General features: G+C 45.0%; 1 protein-coding gene across 3 annotated transcripts in view; it reads left to right on the top strand.

The window, feature by feature from the left end:
- The window catches only part of NDEL1 (nudE neurodevelopment protein 1 like 1), a 399,246-nt gene that overhangs the window by 72,865 nt on the left and 308,986 nt on the right, over positions 1 to 17,395 (top strand). For all 3 annotated transcript variants that reach the window (XM_085616844.1, XM_085616846.1, XM_085616845.1), the window contains one exon: positions 7,728 to 7,881. In XM_085616844.1, coding sequence (XP_085472970.1) covers positions 7,728 to 7,881 — 154 coding nt within the window. The remainder of the gene's footprint in view (positions 1 to 7,727; positions 7,882 to 17,395) is intronic.

Genomic DNA, 17,395 nt, shown 5'->3' with positions numbered 1-17,395 from the left:
TACCATCATTGCGTTCAAGAGAAAATATTTTTAAGGCAAAAATAATTACAACAAGAAAGAAGAATAGGAAGAGATGTATATTTACAGTAGTATTTTCGGCATCGGGGGCAGCAAGGTGATGAGTTTGTATACATTTTCATGAGAGAGAAGTCACAATTGGTATATGTCATAAATGAATCTGTCGGAAATGCAGTGTAGATCAGGCGTTATCGGGGTGATGGAGGAGTTAAGTGACTGAGTCGTTAGGATTGACGTATTGAAGTGATCTTAAGGTCGTGTAGGGGCGTCTAAGGTATTAGATAAAAAGTATCATGCGTGATAAGAAGGGAAGTGGTAGTGGCTCCAGCCTGAGGTCTGTTAGATGGCAGACGTGGTCTCAGTATGAAGATCTAACGTAATGCTATCTGAATTTAAGTGAAACGGTAGTGATAAACGAGGACAACGGTGCTCATAAGCGCTTCATGCATGAAAACATTTAGAGTGGTAGTGACTCCAGCTTAAGGTCGGCATGATGGCAAGGCGGTCTCGAATTAAAGATTGGCGTGCTGATATACGATTGCAGCGGTAGTGAGAGAAGAGCATGAACGTGCTCGTAAAAAGTCAAGGCACAATAGACTGTTTGTGAGGAAGTAAGGTGGATGTCAAAGGACTATTCTCGTAAAATGATAAAAGTGCTGGACCGGGCAGTGCACTTCTAAGGACTGTTAAGACCGTGTCGTAGTGGTAGTATAATGTAGTCAGATTGGAGCTTACCGGGTGCTTCCGTAATGAGTAGTTTCAGCCAAGTAAGTGGTAAGAATACCGAGGGATTCTAAGGGTAAGAAGATCACAGAGAAAAACTTCCTTAGCGCGTGGTTGAGGGTAAATCAGGGCTGTGGTATGGGGTTCGTAGCGGCGCTTACCTCAAGTCGTGGCTAATGCCTGGTTCTAATGTTCCGTTCTGCTTGGTGTTCAGTGTGGGCCCTGAGCAGCAAGTGGCCATTAAGGGCTTTGTGGAACGGACATCCGGGTTGTAACCGGGAAGGAGTCAGGTTAGCGCGAATATGCATCATTTTGGATTGGGGAAAGAATCTGGAATATCTCTATACGAAAGGGAAGATCAGGTAAAGGATTTCAGAGGATGTATTCTGTTAATAGGGCAAAAACGGGTTATGTACAAAATTACGAGGGAGCTAAATATGTTTAAGGGAGGAAATAAAGACGCCTTTCATCTAGCAGTAACACGTGATCTGGAACATGAATACACCAAATACCAACGAAAATCAAAGTATCTCCCACATAACACTACACAAGAGGAGAGGAGGGCAATAAAACAACTTAAAGACAGGAAAGACCTGATTGTGAAAGAGGCAGACAAGGGAGGAAACCCGGTGACAATACACATAGATGATTACATCCTAGAAGCAAATCGACAACTTGGAGACAACGCCTGCTATGAACTCCTTACCAGCGACCCCACCAAAGACATCCTTAAATCTATCAAAACCAGACTGGACAAGTGGTACGCCCTGGGACTTATATCCCAATCAGAGAAATCATTCTTATACATCCCATACCCCACCATGCCCACCCTCTACCTCCTTCCCAAAATACACAAAGGCATCTACCCTCCACCTGGAAGACCTATCATGGCAGATATCAACTCACCATGCTCGCGGATAGGGGAATACGTGGACAGGAAACTACAAGGACTTATGAAAGAATTACCGTATTTCATCCAAGATACAAAAGACGTCCTTGAAAAACTTCAAGACAGAACTTGGGAATCAGACTTTATATTGGTCTGCATTGACATAGTCAGCCTGTATACATCTATTGAACACCGCGATGGATTAACTGCAACACAACTCTCATTATGGACGCAATCAGCCAACCTATTGGAATGTAATAAAATGACTTGAAATGCTGAACTTCTGTTTGGAAAACAACGTCTTTAGTTTCAATGGGAAGATATATAGACAGAGACGCGGTACCGCCATGGGAGCCAAATTCGCGCCGCCATACGCATGGATCTTCATGAGCCATGTAGAAAAATTCTGGCTGTGGGATCAAGATTTCGCTGATTTCACCTCCCACATAATACTATGGCGACGATATATTGATGATATTCTGTGCATCTGGCAAGGAGATGAAACACTACTAACAAGATTCCTGGAACAACTTGACAAAAACCCATGGGGGATACAAACGACCCATACCTTCTCTAAGAAGGAAGTCAATTTCCTTGACGTAACACTCTGTCAAGGATAACACCTTACAAAGAAAACTATACAGGAAAGACACAGCAGCTAATTCCATCTTGCGAGCTGATAGCTTCCACCCACGCCACAACATTAGGAATATCCCAAAAGGGGAATTCCTGAGGACACGCAGGAACTGCAGCGAAGATGAAGTATTTGAAGCAAAAGAAAAAGAGATTTGTATCAAGGCTAACCCAAACGGGATATGAGCAATCAACACTCAAAAACACCATGACTACAGTGGCAAAAATAGATCGCAAACAGATGTTCCTACATAACAGAGGGGGAAAAAAAGAATAACTCAGTGATGCGATTCATCACAAACTACAACAATGGCCATCATCAAATAAGACAAAGCCTCAAGACACTGGCACCTGTTACAACAAACACCGAACCTAATTGAAGATATCAAAACATACCCAGAAATAACATTCAGACGCGCCCCAAACTTGAAAGACATCCTGTGCAAGTCCAAATTTGAAGACAAACGTAACCCAACTACTACGTTTCTGGACAGACCACCAGGATACCACACATGCAAAAACTGCAGTGTTTGCAAATTGAGCCGCAACAAAACGAGGAAAATACCAATAACACAAGGGAAGGAATTCATCATAAAAGAATGGATTGATTGCAACAGCAAATTTTGTATCTGTGATAATCTGCCCATGTAACCTACCGTACATTGGCAGAACGATCCGACCTCTGCGCACCCGGATACAAGAACACTATCGCAATATCCACAAATACACCTCTGGCCACCCTTTGACAGAACACTTTGAGGATAAACACCAACACAAAAAAGATTTCCTCTTTTTTTTGGTCTGGAGATTGTACACCAAACAAAGAGAGGGGGAAACCGTGAACTAAGACTACGGAGACGCGAAAGCGAACTGATTATGAACTTTAAAACAACTGACTTGGGACTTAACTAAGATGCAGAAATGCATGTATGGCTGGGAGACGATTAACTCCTTTCAAAAATGTCCCTTATTGTATCTCATTGTGTCTTTATTCCTTCCCTGCTATGTATCTCTTAATACATTCCCATACCTCCGTCCATCTAATTTGGGAATCAGTAAGATCTGGCAACCTAAAAGAACATATCATTATACCACTACGAACACATTCTTCAATTGAACCTGTTGTGAAGCCCTCTTTACCTCCTTGACTTACCCATGCACTTTTGTTCAACCATATCCAACATACTCTGACAATCTGCTCCCTTGATACAATCCTGTATCTTTATTTCCTCCCTTAAACATATTTAGCTCCCTCGTAATTTTGTACATAACCCGTTTTTGCCCTATTAACAGAATACATCCTCTGAAATCCTTTACCTGATCTTCCCTTTTGTATCGAGATGTTCCAGATTCTTTTCCCCAATCCAAAATGGCGCATATTCGCGCTAACCTGACTCCTTCCGGGTTACAACCCGGATGTCCGTTCCACAAAGCCCTTAATGGCCACTTGCTGCTCAGGGCCCCACTGAACACCAAGCAGAACGGCACATTAGAACCAGGCATTAGCCACGACTTGAGGTAAGCGCCGCTACGAACCCCATACCACCGCCCTGATTTACCCTCAACCACGCGCTAAGGAAGTTTTTCTCTGTGATCTTCTTCCCCTTAGAATCCCTCGGTATTCTTACCACTTACTTGGCTGAAACTACTCATTACGGAAGCACCCGGTAAGCTCCAATCTGACTACATTATACTACCACTACGACAGTCTTAACAGTCCTTAGAAGTGCACTGCCCGGTTCAGCACTTCCTTTTATCATTTTACGAGAATAGTCCTTTGACATCCACCTTACTTCCTCACAAACATAGTCTATTGTGCCTTGACCTTTTACGAGCATGTTCATTCTCTTCTCTCACTACCGCTCCAATCGTATATCAGCACGCCAATCTTTAATTCGAGACCGCCTTGCCATCATGCCGACCTTAAGCTGGAGTCACTACCACTCTAAATGTTTTCATGCATGAAGCGCTTATGAGCACCTTTGTCCTCGTTTATCACTACCGTTTCACTTAAATTCTAATAGCATTACGTTAGATCTTCATACTGAGACCACGTCTGCCATCTAACAGACCTCAGGCTGGAGCCACTACCCTTCTTATCACGCATGATACTTTTTATCAAATACCTTCGTCGCCCCTACACGACCTTAAGATCACTTCAATACGTCAATCCCTAACGACTCAGTCACTTAACTCCTCCATCACCCCGATAACGCCTGATCTACACTGCATTTCCGACAGATTCATTTATGACATATACCAATTGTGACTTCTCTCTCATGAAAATGTATACAAACTCATCACCTTGCTGCCCCTGATGCCGAAAATACTACTGTAAATATACATCTCTTCCTATTCTTCTTTCTTGTTGTAATTATTTTTGCCTTAAAAATATTTTCTCTTGCACGCAATGATGGTATTGTTACCCTGTCCTTATCTTCCATTACTTGCTTAATTTCATTCATTTCCGACTCGAATATGTGGACTATATTATGAATCACCCTGTAACTTGCAATACCCACGCGCGCAACTTCATCTATGGTGTTTGAAAATCGTATTGTATACAACATTGCCTTTCTCCTTATATTTAATGACTATGGCCTCCGCGCGCTTTTATGTTACCCGTATGGTCGGTTGTAATTTCGTATTGTACACTACCTTGTTCTCTTTTCTTTCAAACATGTCCATATGATATCATTATTATCAATTTTCTCCCCAACAAATGATGGGTTTAAATAACTTGTATGTACAATGTCCGCTTTCCCTTCTCTCTCCCGCCTTTTTTTTACTAACCGTTATCTGACCACTACCTTACATCCATCCGGATCTTGAATGTACTTCACTAACTCTCCGATTCTAACTATATGTCCTCTGTTCCTTAACATCTATCATTCTTTCACCTGCTTCTTCTCCTCTCTTCCTTCCCTTTCCTCTCTCCTCTTGACGCAAAAAAATCCCGACCCACCTGTGTTCCTCACTCTCTCGCTACATACTCGCACGTCTCACTGACTGTTTTCCAATTGTTCTATTACACCTTATTTGTACAGCCCTGAGGAAGCCCCAGGCCGGAAGGCCATGTAGGGGGCGAAACACGTGTTGGCTGTGCCACCTTTTTCTCTATCCTTCGTACCCACTCCTATGTTGAGAGTGCAAATAAATGATAACTCACCTTTGGATCAATTTGCATTAAATTGGATTTTTTCCTCAAAAAACAAGACATACAATCTTGCCCTGACAAACCTACAGAACTCTGCTTTAATTCGGGGGATAGGGGTCTCCCCTGTTTTCGGGGAAGAACCAGCACCAATATGATTTAAGCTTAATATCCGGCGAGTAAGGGATCGGGACCTTTTTTCCCCTTTTTCTTGAAGTATTCTGTTCCTGGCCACCTCCGTAAATCTGGAGGGATAACAGACCTCTAGCAGTGCCACAAGGGTATACGCCATACATTAATCCATTTTATGTTTTTACTGTCAAGATGTGATGTGTTGGCTGTTAATAAATGCTTATTTTTTTCCGTTTAATTGTGGGAATGGCTTTGGCATGATTGGGATGCTGAAGTGGGTGGGGTGGGGGCGTCTGTTCTTTGTAACTGTACAAGCGCATCCCAGACATAGGCAAGAGGGCACACCACTATGGTACACTATCACTATTGGGTGACATGATCTTAGACCACCTCCACTAGCTCTACTAAGCACTACAGGGTGAACTAGATTTATCATATGGAACGTGAGTGGTCTGAATAACCGTAAAAAGACCACAGGTGCTTGCCTACCTTGATCGCCATCAAATAAAAATGGCATTGCTGCAAGAGACACGCCTCACCCCCCCATGAAACCGCACGGGGGGACAGAGGTGGGCTTGGGTACCAGCTAGCCTCGTCATACTCATTGTATTCAAGGGGATCCTACTACTAATTAAAAAAGGAGTTCCCCCTCACACCTACACTCTCGAGATAGATGATCAGGGAAGCTACTTAATAGTACAGGGCAGCCTACATGACACTGGTCTCAAAATAATTCACTCATATGGTCCCAATGTGGATGATATGGGGAGGTATGGACATAGATGTACTACACATGCCTAAGACATTGTCTGATCATGCCCTGGTGCTTCTATAACTAGCAATTCCTACTCGTAGATCTCCACAGTTTCAATGGAGGCTCCGGGCAATAGGTCAATATTTCGAGGAGAATAAGGGGTCAGTGGCAGCGGCTGACACTGTGGGAGGCGTTTAAAGTTACCAGAAGAGGGCATGTATTGGAGCCCAGGAGGGAGTGCTGCGCCCCATTTGATCTTGCTTGCAGTCAATAGAGGGCACTGTAAAGGTTCTAGAACGATAATATGAGGTATGCCCACAACCCAGTGTTCTGGCAGACAATCAAGCACAGATCTCTGAATATAATGATACAGCGTCGCAAGAAATACGGCATATGTCCAGACGCTGGGTCGCCAGGTCCTATGGTGAGACTGAGCATCCGGGTCGTAGTTTTGCTGCTAAAATGAAGGAATCCTGAGCAGTCGATTGTAGTAAGCATAGAATCCCCCACAGATGATGTAAGTAGCAACACCTCGGCCATCCTGGCACAATTTGTAGACTATTTTTCTCAACTATATGGCACTGGCGAGACTGCTTATGTTGCTGAGACGGAGACACATTTAGATGATGTGGCCCTGGCATGGCTATCGGTGGGGCAGAGGGAATTTTTAACACAACCGATCACCGAGACTGACGTGAGCGAAACCATAAGCCCAATCTCTCATGGGAAGGCTGTGGGTAGCGATGGACTCCCCATTGGATTTTAGAAGGAGTACAAAGAATTTTTGTCTCCGTACTTACATGCCTTGTAATCAGAGGTATATGAGAAGCAAATATCACCCCCATCACTTAGGGAGGCCTTAATAGTTTTACTGAAGCCTGACAAGGCCCTAGAACATCATAACGGCCGCTATCGCTCATTAATATAGATGCCCAAATTCGGGTGCAAAAAATGGCATTATATATGTTTACTGTGTTGAAAACGCAATAACTAGAAATAAAATAGATTAATATTTGGTGAAAATCCCACAAAAAAGCAGTGCTGCATCAGTTGCTTTTTTAATATACAGGGGTGACGAGAACATGTTTGTTTGAGTTGGGTATGAATTTAACTTGCTAGAGGTAATCAGAAATGTATATAATCTTTTTTTTTTTTATTATTGGAGTTTCATACCATACGTAGTTGTGCCACTTACAAGCACTGTATATATTTGGTACTACATTTGACTTCTTCAAGATGGATTATGACAGATGTGAGCAACGTGTGCTGAATGTAAGCGCTTCATGCTGCTGCTTAGGTTTACTTCTGTACTCTGCATAATGCATTTAATGGTTTGTATGCTTATATACTTGCCAGATTCTCATTCAGTTAAATGTTTATTTTTTTTAATTGACTGACTCAGTTATTTCCCCTATTCCTTTCAGTTGCATTGAGGCGCGGGAAGAACTGGCTGAATTTCAAGAAGGGAGCCGGGAGCTAGAGGCAGAGTTAGAAGCTCAGCTAATTCAGGCTGAACAGAGAAACAAAGATTTACATGCTGACAACCAAAGACTTAAATCTGAAGTGGATATATTAAAGGTATTTAATTGCCATAATAGGGCATAACAAATTGTGTGCTTTTGCAGTGTGTCAATTTGTGACTTTTGAAGTGTAATTAACAGCTATGGGGATGGGGGAGGATTGACTGCCGGTGGGGAGGGGGAGGAATTGGCTGACTGTATGGAGTTGGGTGCAGGGCCTTACCAAAGAGTATGTGCTGTGGGGGAGAGTGTTAGAGTGGTGGTTTTGCTGTGCTGACCTTAGTCAGTTGAACACAGTGCCTGTCCAAAGGTCATGCTCAGTGGGGAGGACCAGACCCTCTCTCCCTCAACTGCACACGGCTGAAGTCTGTGAGGGTTTGGGGAGGTTGGCTGCCTGCTGGGTGTTCTTCTCATCTTTAAGTTTTCTAGCAAAATGATTCCTCTGCAGTGTGCAAGGAAACATGTCCCCACTGGAAAAAAACAGGGTTTAAACCTTGTTGGGACTGTCACAATCAGACGAACCCTCACCATGAAACCAAGCTCTGTTGTTAAACACAGTAGGGAGGTGCAGAAGAGCCGCTCCAGGTCGATGTTGAGTACCATGAAAGATCTTCCACATGTTGCAAGTTGTCTGGTAAGTCCAAGTCTAGAAAGAAATGCAAGAAGTTAAAGTTGGATACTCCCCCGTCCTGCCACTTTCGACCAGAGAAAGGTTGGGATGTCCAGGTGCCCCCCTCTCTCATACTGAGGAACCTATTCCGAAACTTATTCCGATGCATCTTGACTTCCTGAGTAGATGCTTTCAAGGATGCCATGTGGTGTATCTTCAGCACACTTATGGCTGCCTCTGGTGCTCCTTCAGGGCCCCAAGAATCTGAGAAGGCCTCCAATCAAAATACCATCGGCGAACTCATTCTCCATGCCGTCTGTGCCTCTTGACTCCACTGCTGGGCTCTCTCTGACTCCAGGGCTCACGCCCTACCCACCTTCAAACCTGGCATTGTGGTCCTGGTGTGTCAACATCTGTACTGAGGCCGTAGGAGGTACCTATTGCTTTCTCTTACCCCTAGGTGAACCTGTAATTAACTTGAACAAAGTCTTGCCTCCCACAACCTTTGGCACAGCTAGTTCAGCATCATTCTGATTGACCAAACACTACCATTACCCATAACTTTTTTTCTCAGATTCTAAACACAGTAAGCATGGTCACGATAATACTGATGATACCTGAGATGACTGATCCCTTGATGTAGACCATCTTTATATGGACCTTCAGGAGGCCAGAGTGCTGGACACCTCCCTGGATAATTCCCCGCTGGTCCTTCTACGGAGGAGCCAAGTTATGTTAGTGTTTGACAGGCTGCCAAAGCGTTAGACCTGCAGCTCCTGTCTATTAAGATCAAGACCGATTTCCTGCGGGAAGTCCTGCAGCCTACTACGGAACCACTTCTTCCATTAAATGAAGACCTAATGGACACATTAATGGGCAGTTGGGTCAAACCTTGTTCATGCCAGCCAGTAAACGGGCAAGTCCCTTGAAGACTCAGACCTTGACCTGATGACCCATAGCTTCTCATACAACACCCTGAGCCTGAAAGTTTGGTGTTCCAGGTGTCCACAACCAGAATAAATCCACTCTCATTCCCTCCTTTTTCTACTAGGGAATCAAAACACATGGAAGCATTAGGGAAGAGGCTGTTTGCCTTGGCCAGTCTAGCCATTCTTTCCAAAAGTGCCAGCTGTCTCCTGGGACCATAATCTCATGCAATTTTTGTGCTGTTTTTGGGTCCGCAAGGACTTGCCGTGGCACTGTTATAGGGTATTTGTGAGCCGTTTTGGCCTTTTTACGTTTACCTGACCAACCGTCCTTATTTAAAGCACATGTTCTAATGCCTTTTCTTAGAAAACTGGTGGATGTGTTTCCACCCCAGTCTTTTGTGATGAGACCGCGGTAGTTCAATGTTTGAGGCATATGAGCTGTAGATCGTATACTTGTGCATAGATCACCGTCTGGTGTTGGGCTCAGATGTTTGCACTTTGTTTTTGTCTTGGAGGAAGTCTTTTGCAGTCACGAGGTAGGTGACTCCTCCTTAGGACGATAGTGCTCATGAGCGTCGACCCCCATCTCCAGATTGTTTTTTTCCGCCATCGGGTTCGGATGTGACTTGCTGCGCTCCGGGTTGATATCGGTTTCAAATCTCCCTTCGACGCGCAATCCCTCTCCACTCGACGGTATTGTCTCGATTGCTTTTCCTTTTCGACGCGCATCGTTAAAAACAAACTCCTCGACCTTGATCCTCGACGAGGGCCATTGGGCCTATCTGCGCCGACCATGCCTGCAGTCAATGGAAAGGACTCCTTTCAAAAAATGCCCCGGGTGTGGTGCTAAATTCCCACACACGGACTTGCACGAGGTCTGTAACCTCTGCCTCTCCCCAGAGCACGAAGAGCAGAACTGCGAGGCCTGTTCATCTTTCAGGTCGAAGAAAACCATCCGTGATCGTCTGACTCGACAGCATGAAATGTCTTGCGGAAGCAGTTCGATTCCGGACATCTTTGGAGCACACCCTAATGTCCAGCCAGAGCAACAAGTTGATGAAGACCACCTCTCCGTCTCCGAAGCTGACGACTCCGATGTCGAAGACGAAACAGTCACCCCGGCTCAGCGGTCCGTGAGTACTGAAACCCCTCTCCCAACCAAAACCAAGCCTAAGGCTCTGGTAACACCCTCGGGTCGACACCGGCAACATGTCTCAGACGCCACGCCCTCGGACCCGGCTATGAGACCTAAACATAAGCCTTCTGGCTCGGGCTCGAGCCTACCCCATTCCAGTGCCGAAAAGTCACATTCGGCACCGAAGCAGAAAACCACAGATGTGCCACACCCTTCTTCGTCAACACCGAAGACAGCCTGGACGCCCAAGCCTTCAGCGTCGAAACATACCAAAGACAAACCTTCGGAACCGAAAAAATCTTTGGAGCCGAAAACGGCTTTGGAGCTGAAAAAAATAATCGGAGCCGAAAAAAGTCTCGGAGTCACAAACCCCTAGAATAAAACCTAAGGAGGCCAAGACTCCACAGAAAGCATCAGAGACTCGGTCCAAAGAACATTTTGACCCCAAATCTTCGGCACAGAAAAAAAACATTTTACCCATGCAACCTGTACCTGATTATTTGGATCCCAAATAAAAAACTCTTTCTATTGATCCAGACACTGGGAAAGTTATCACCAAGCCTCCAAAAAAGAGGAAAATGGACACTTCAGAGGAACCTGCAATACCCCTAATAAGAAAGGAGATGAATACTAGCACCTTCCCACCTCCTTCTCCTCCTCCAGCTGATCCAAATCTTCTCATTTGTTCACCACACTCCCAACATATTTAAAAAAAAAAAAAAGTGCAATTGGTCGCACACTGCTCGTCCTACCAGCGTGTTACCCCAAAGCATTGTGGTCCATGAAGTAAGCATCAGCGAGTGCGCCTCTGCCAGAGTCTTAAGCAAAAATCAATGTCGCGTTGGCCATCCCTGGACACGTGTTTCGAGGTTGTTACCTCTCATCAGCAGGGAATAGGCATGTGTGTCGGGTTGCTGCGTAAGCTGCCAAAAAAATGTTCTCCGGTCCGGTACCACTCGTGGCACGCAGGTGCGTAACCATGAGCTCGTCAGCCCCACCGGCTCAAGGGAGCCTGAATATAAACAAAAATCCAATTGGTCGCACACTGCTCATCCTACCAGCGTGTTACCCCAAAGCATTGTGGTTCATGAAGTAAGCATCAGCAAGTGCGCCTCTGCCAGAGTCTTAAGCATAAATCAATGTCGTGTTGGCCATCCCTGGACACGTGTTAAGACTCCCAACATATTGTTTCACCTCAAACATCAGATACTGAGGATGATCATACCAATGGGGGTGGAAATATATATCCTCATGGGGCAGATGATGCACATACCATCCCACATGATATAGACCCTTGGGATGACTACAACACGGATCCTGACCCACATAATGACCCAGAGCTCTATCCATTTAGGCCACCACCAGCAGATGACAATATTGGGTTTGTGCAACTTATCAATAGGGCTGCCCAATACCATGGGGTACAGTTAGATTCAGATCCCTAAGAGGATGATTTTTTTACTCGAAACATTTGCACCCTCGCAAAAGTCCACTCACACTTTGTCAATGTTAAAAGGCATGCTCAAACATGCCCCCGAAGTTTTTAAGGACCCTGTCAGAGCTAGGACTTTAAAGGTCAGGTCCCTTTGGATTCCCTTGTGGTGTCTAATGCACGATAATGAGTCCAAGCCTAATAGACGCATCTGGTAAACGCATTGCGTCACAGGCTACAAATCATTGGCGGATAGCCAATGGCCAAGCTTTATTGGCCAGGTACGGCAGGGCTCACTATGACAAGCTTCAAAAGCTCATGGAACACATTCCTGACCAGTACAAACAAAAGGCCAACAACCTCATACAAGAGGGGAAATTAATCACAAACGCCTCAATTAAATGTGCGCTTGACGCGGCTGATACCGCATCTCACGCCATTAACACTAGCATTTTGTTGCGCAGGCACACCTGGCTCCGAGTCTCTGGATTCAAACAAGAGGTACAATCTGCTATTCTAAATCTGCCCTTTGATCAAGAGCATCTTTTCAGACCCTCAGTGGACACATCTTTAGAAAAAATACGGAAATTGCTCAGTCCATGGGAGCCTTACAATTCCCTTGCCCTAGAGGCTCTTTTCGCTGCTCCCTCTACAGAGCTGGCTCCAAAACCGTTGGCTCAGAACACCCCCCTTCGTCGTAGAACAGCCCCACTCAAGCGTCCTCCAAAGGATACTTTCGCGGAGGCTCCAGAGGCAACAATGGTAAGGGAAGAGTTGGCGACAACAATAACCGTACCTCCCCTTCCACCAAACAGTGACTTCCCTGCAATTCTTCCCTCACCCCCCCCCCCCAACCCCCCGATCATCCCACCCCCGTCGGGGGACGTCTCTCACATTTCCTACCTGTCTGGAATTCAATCACAACAGACAAGTGGGTAAGACAAATTATCAAGTATGGATACTGCCTGGAACTCACCTCAACCTCCCCGATACCCCCCAAACATTCCTCTCAAACAACATCCAATGTCCTCGGAACATCTAACACTTCTCAAACCAGAGGTTTTCTCCCTATTACAAAAACATGTAATAGAACCGGTCCCCTTGCCTCACCAAGGCACAGGGGTTTACTCCCTCTATTTCCTAATTCCAAAAAAGGACGGATCTCTGAGGCCCATATTGGACCTCAGACCGCTAAACCTCTACATTCAGTCGGATCACTTCCATATTGTCACTCTCCAACAGGTGCTTCCACTAGTTCAACAGGGCGACTTTCTCTTCACTCTCGCTTTAAAAGACTCCTACAATCCTATTCCTATTCACCCCACTCACAGGAAATATCTCAGGTTTGTGGTAGATGGTCAACACTACCACTTCAAGGTCCTCCCATTCGGAGTGACTACAGCGCCCAGAGTCTTCACCAAGTGCCTCGCAGTAGTTGCGGCCCACTTACGAAGACCGCACATTCATCTCTTCCCTTATCTGGACGACTGGCTCATAAAAGCCAACTCGCACAACAACTGTGTGCAACACACAAAATAATTCAACTGCTTCACGACTTGAAATTCGCAGTAAACCTCACCAAATCCCATCTCCAACAATCCAACAAACAGTATCTGGGGTCTACAATAGACACTTCAAAAGCTCTAGCATACCCCCAACCAGTCAGGATAAGCACCATACAAGATCTAATAGCAAAGCTTCAGCCTCAACACTCCATACCAGCGCGAGTGTTCATGCAGCTAATCTGGATGATGGCCTCTTGCATTCTCATCGTCCCGTATGCACGACTCCAAATGCGTGCCTTACAGGAGTGTTTGGCACATCAGTGGAACAAGGCTCAAGGTCTGCTAACAGATCTGGTTTTGGTAGACGACCGCACCCATAGCTCTCTGCAGTGGTGGAACACACAAAACCTTTCCAAAGGGCGGCTGTTCCTCGACCCAGTTCCACAGATAGCGGTAACAGCGGACGCATCGCTCACTCGCTGGGCAGCTCCTCTTCAATCCTATACCATTCAGGGCATATGGACCACACAACAAAAACAGTTCCACATAAATTACCTGGAATTGTTGGTGATCTTCCTAGCGTTGAAATCTTTTCAACTTCACATCGTAAACAAAGCTGTCCTGGTCCATACAGACATGACAGCAATGTATTACATACAACAACAGGAGGGGGGACACTCTCTGCAGCTTTCACACCTAGCTCAAAGCATATAGAGATGGCCCATTACCCAAAATATAGATCTCCTTGCAGAACGCCTCCCAGGAGTACACAATCAAATGGCGGATCTGCTCAGTCGCCAAACACAACAGATCCACGAATGAGAACTTCATCATTCAGTTCAGTTTCCATTCTTTCAAATGTGAGGCCACCCTGAAACAGACCTGTTCGCCACACACCAAAATGCCCAAGTTTCGCCTCCAAGTATTCACACCGATTGTTCAAAGGCAATGCACTATGGATAAACTGGTCAGGCAAATTTGCTTTCGCTTTTCCGCCTCTCCCACTCATTCCGCTAGTGGTTCAGAAACTCAAACCGCATTCCCTCACAATGATCCTAGTTGCTCCAACATGGGCCCGACAGCCATGCTTCACAACCCTCGTGGAACCATCAGTAGTTCCTCATCAAAAGCTACGCCTCTCACCCAAGCTGCTCACTCAGAACCATGGAGAGATAAGACCTCCAGATCCCAGTCAACTCAACCTTACGATCTGACACCTGAAGTCTTAGAGTTTGGCTTCCTTAATCTTCCGCCAGACTGCATGAACATCATTAAAGAGGCTAGACGTCCTACCACTAGACCTTGCTATGCCGCAAAGTGGAAAAGATTTGTAATTTACTGTACAAATAACAAAATCACTAGATGCTTCTATTCAAGAAATCATCTGCATCTGCAACAATGTAACCTAACGTATACATCCATTAGACTACATCTTGCGGCAATAGCAGCCTAGCTCCAAAACGGACAACACTTGTCTTTGTTTGGAGTACTGGCTATCAAGGCATTTTTGGAAGGACTTGAAAGAATAATTCCACCTAGAGTTCCACCCTGTACAGTATGAAACCTAAATGTGGTACTTACTAGGCTCATTGGTCCCCCTTTTGAACCTATGCATAAATGTGAATTACAATTTCTCACCTGGAAAGTAGCTTTCCTGGTTGCGGACACATCTCTCAGAGTCAGTGAACTCCAGGCATTAACCATACAAGAATCATTTCTCCAAATCCATCATTACAAAGTGGTTCTTAGGACTAATCCAACATTTCTACCTAAAGTCGTCTCTGCTTTCCACCTTAACCAGTCTGTAGAAATCCAAGTGTTTTTCCTCTACCAGACTCAGTAGCAGAACGGGTTCTTCACACGCTAGACATAAAAAGAACGATACTTTACTACATTGAAAGGACAAAAGCCTTTAGAAAGACTAAACAACTTTTTGTGGCTTTCTCCCCACTTCATAAAGGTAACCCTATCTCAAAAACAGGAATTGCAAGGTGGATTGTTAAATGTATCCAAATATGCTAAAGCCGAACGCTCCTTAACCATTCCCCTTAGGGCTCACTCCACACGTAAACTAGGGGCATCTATGGCATTCTTAGGGAACATTCCCCTAGATGACATCTGCAAAGCAGCAACTTGGTCTACACCACACATGTTCACAAAACAGTATTGTGTAGACGTGCAAGCAAAACAACAAGCTAGTGTGGGCCAGGCTGTATTAAGAACGCGTTTTCAAACCACTGCAACAGATACAGGTAGCCACCGCTAAGCGGGTAACTGCTGTATAGCCTATGCACAAGTATATGAGCTACTGCTCATATGCCTTGAACGGAAAATGCTACTTACCAGTATGCATCTGTTCATGGCATGTAGAGCTGTAGATTCGTATAGGCCCACCTGCCTCCTCGGATACCTCGATCAGTTCCAGTACTATCTTAATTAGATACATTACACATGGACATCCTTTTCTATTTCTTACTAACTCCATCATGACCCTCCATGGCAAAACCATCTGGAGATGGAGTTGATGCTCATGCGCACTGTCGTCCTAAGGAGTCCCCTTCCTCGTGACTGCAAAAGACTACCTCCAAGACAAAAACAAAGTGCAAACATCCGAGCCCAACACCAGATGGCGATCTTTGCACAAGTATACGAATCTACAGCTCTAGATGCCAAGAACAGATGCATACTGGTAAGTAGCATTTTCCTTAGTTCTTTTTCCTTATGTTTACCTCATTTGGGCCAAAGCACAGCTGGCTACTGCATCACCTGACTCTCAGAGCAGTTTCTCATTAACTTCAGCTTGTTGTGAGAGTAAACTACAAGCTTTGTCCTTTCATCCACTGTATATCACCACTTTTCCTGAATATGCTGGTGTTGCGGACAAGGACGGCATTCTTGCCGATGGTTGTGAAGCCTTTGCATCTCAGACAATCCATCAGCCTTCTGACATTTTTTCCGCCACCTTACCCCCTCGAAAGAGGTGCAGAGGCTCCATCGCTTGTACCCTAATAGAGGTTTGCACGTTTACATCGATCATACCAAGGACCATAGGGTAGACAATCTTCTCTTTTTGGGTTTTGCTGTGGCAAAAAAGAGTAAGGCAGTGCAAAACTGACCATATCAAGGAAAATAGTTCTCTGTACCAAAATCTTCTACACAGTGGCCCAGAAGCAACCCCCTGAAGGTCTGAGGGCATTTTTTCACCAGAGCCAAGACTGAACCCACTGTATTGGCATGTGGAGTGTCTCTTCTCGCCGTGTGTGGAGCCGCGACATGGACATCACTTCAAACGCAACAAAGCACTAATTTCTTAATTCTCTTATCTGGTGAGAAGGGCATTTTGCATGTGTGATTCAGCCAGATGTTTTGGTCTTAGCTGTTCTACTGACCCATTACCTTGGATGGCACTGCGTTGATATCTACTCACAAGGTGAGGAATCTGCTGTGAGAAGTATCCATCAGAAGAACAAGTTTATTACCTTCAGTAACACTCTTTCTGATAGATTCTCCATCTAACCACAGGTTCCTTGCCACCTTCCCACCTCCCCATTCTGTGGAATGGACTCTCTTCATCTATTTAAAGTCACAATTTGGAGATCATGCACCTGGTCATATCTGATCACTCATAATGCTCCTCGTCCATTGATGCTGACAAAGTAAGAAAGAAGTTGATGTCATTGCTCAGGGGTGTTGCTTATATGTAGCTGTGGCGCATCACTTCTGGGACAGGACAGAGTTGATATTGAGTTGCACAACACCACCTATTGCCACGTAAGAGCAAATCGGGATTTTTTTTTTTTTAATAAAATCTCCAAATCCAGTCTGGCACTTGGGGATTCACTAAGTGAGGAAACTGCGATTAGATTGCGTATCCACCAGAAAGAGCTTTACTAAACATATTCCTATATGCAGCGATTTACTAGCGATTGCTACTGTAGTTCCTGGCACTAAACAAAACTAC

This window comes from Triturus cristatus, chromosome 7, assembly GCF_964204655.1.
Source record: "Triturus cristatus chromosome 7, aTriCri1.1, whole genome shotgun sequence".
Taxonomy (NCBI): Eukaryota; Metazoa; Chordata; class Amphibia; order Caudata; family Salamandridae; genus Triturus; species Triturus cristatus.
This window is presented reverse-complemented; position numbering and strand designations above follow the sequence as displayed.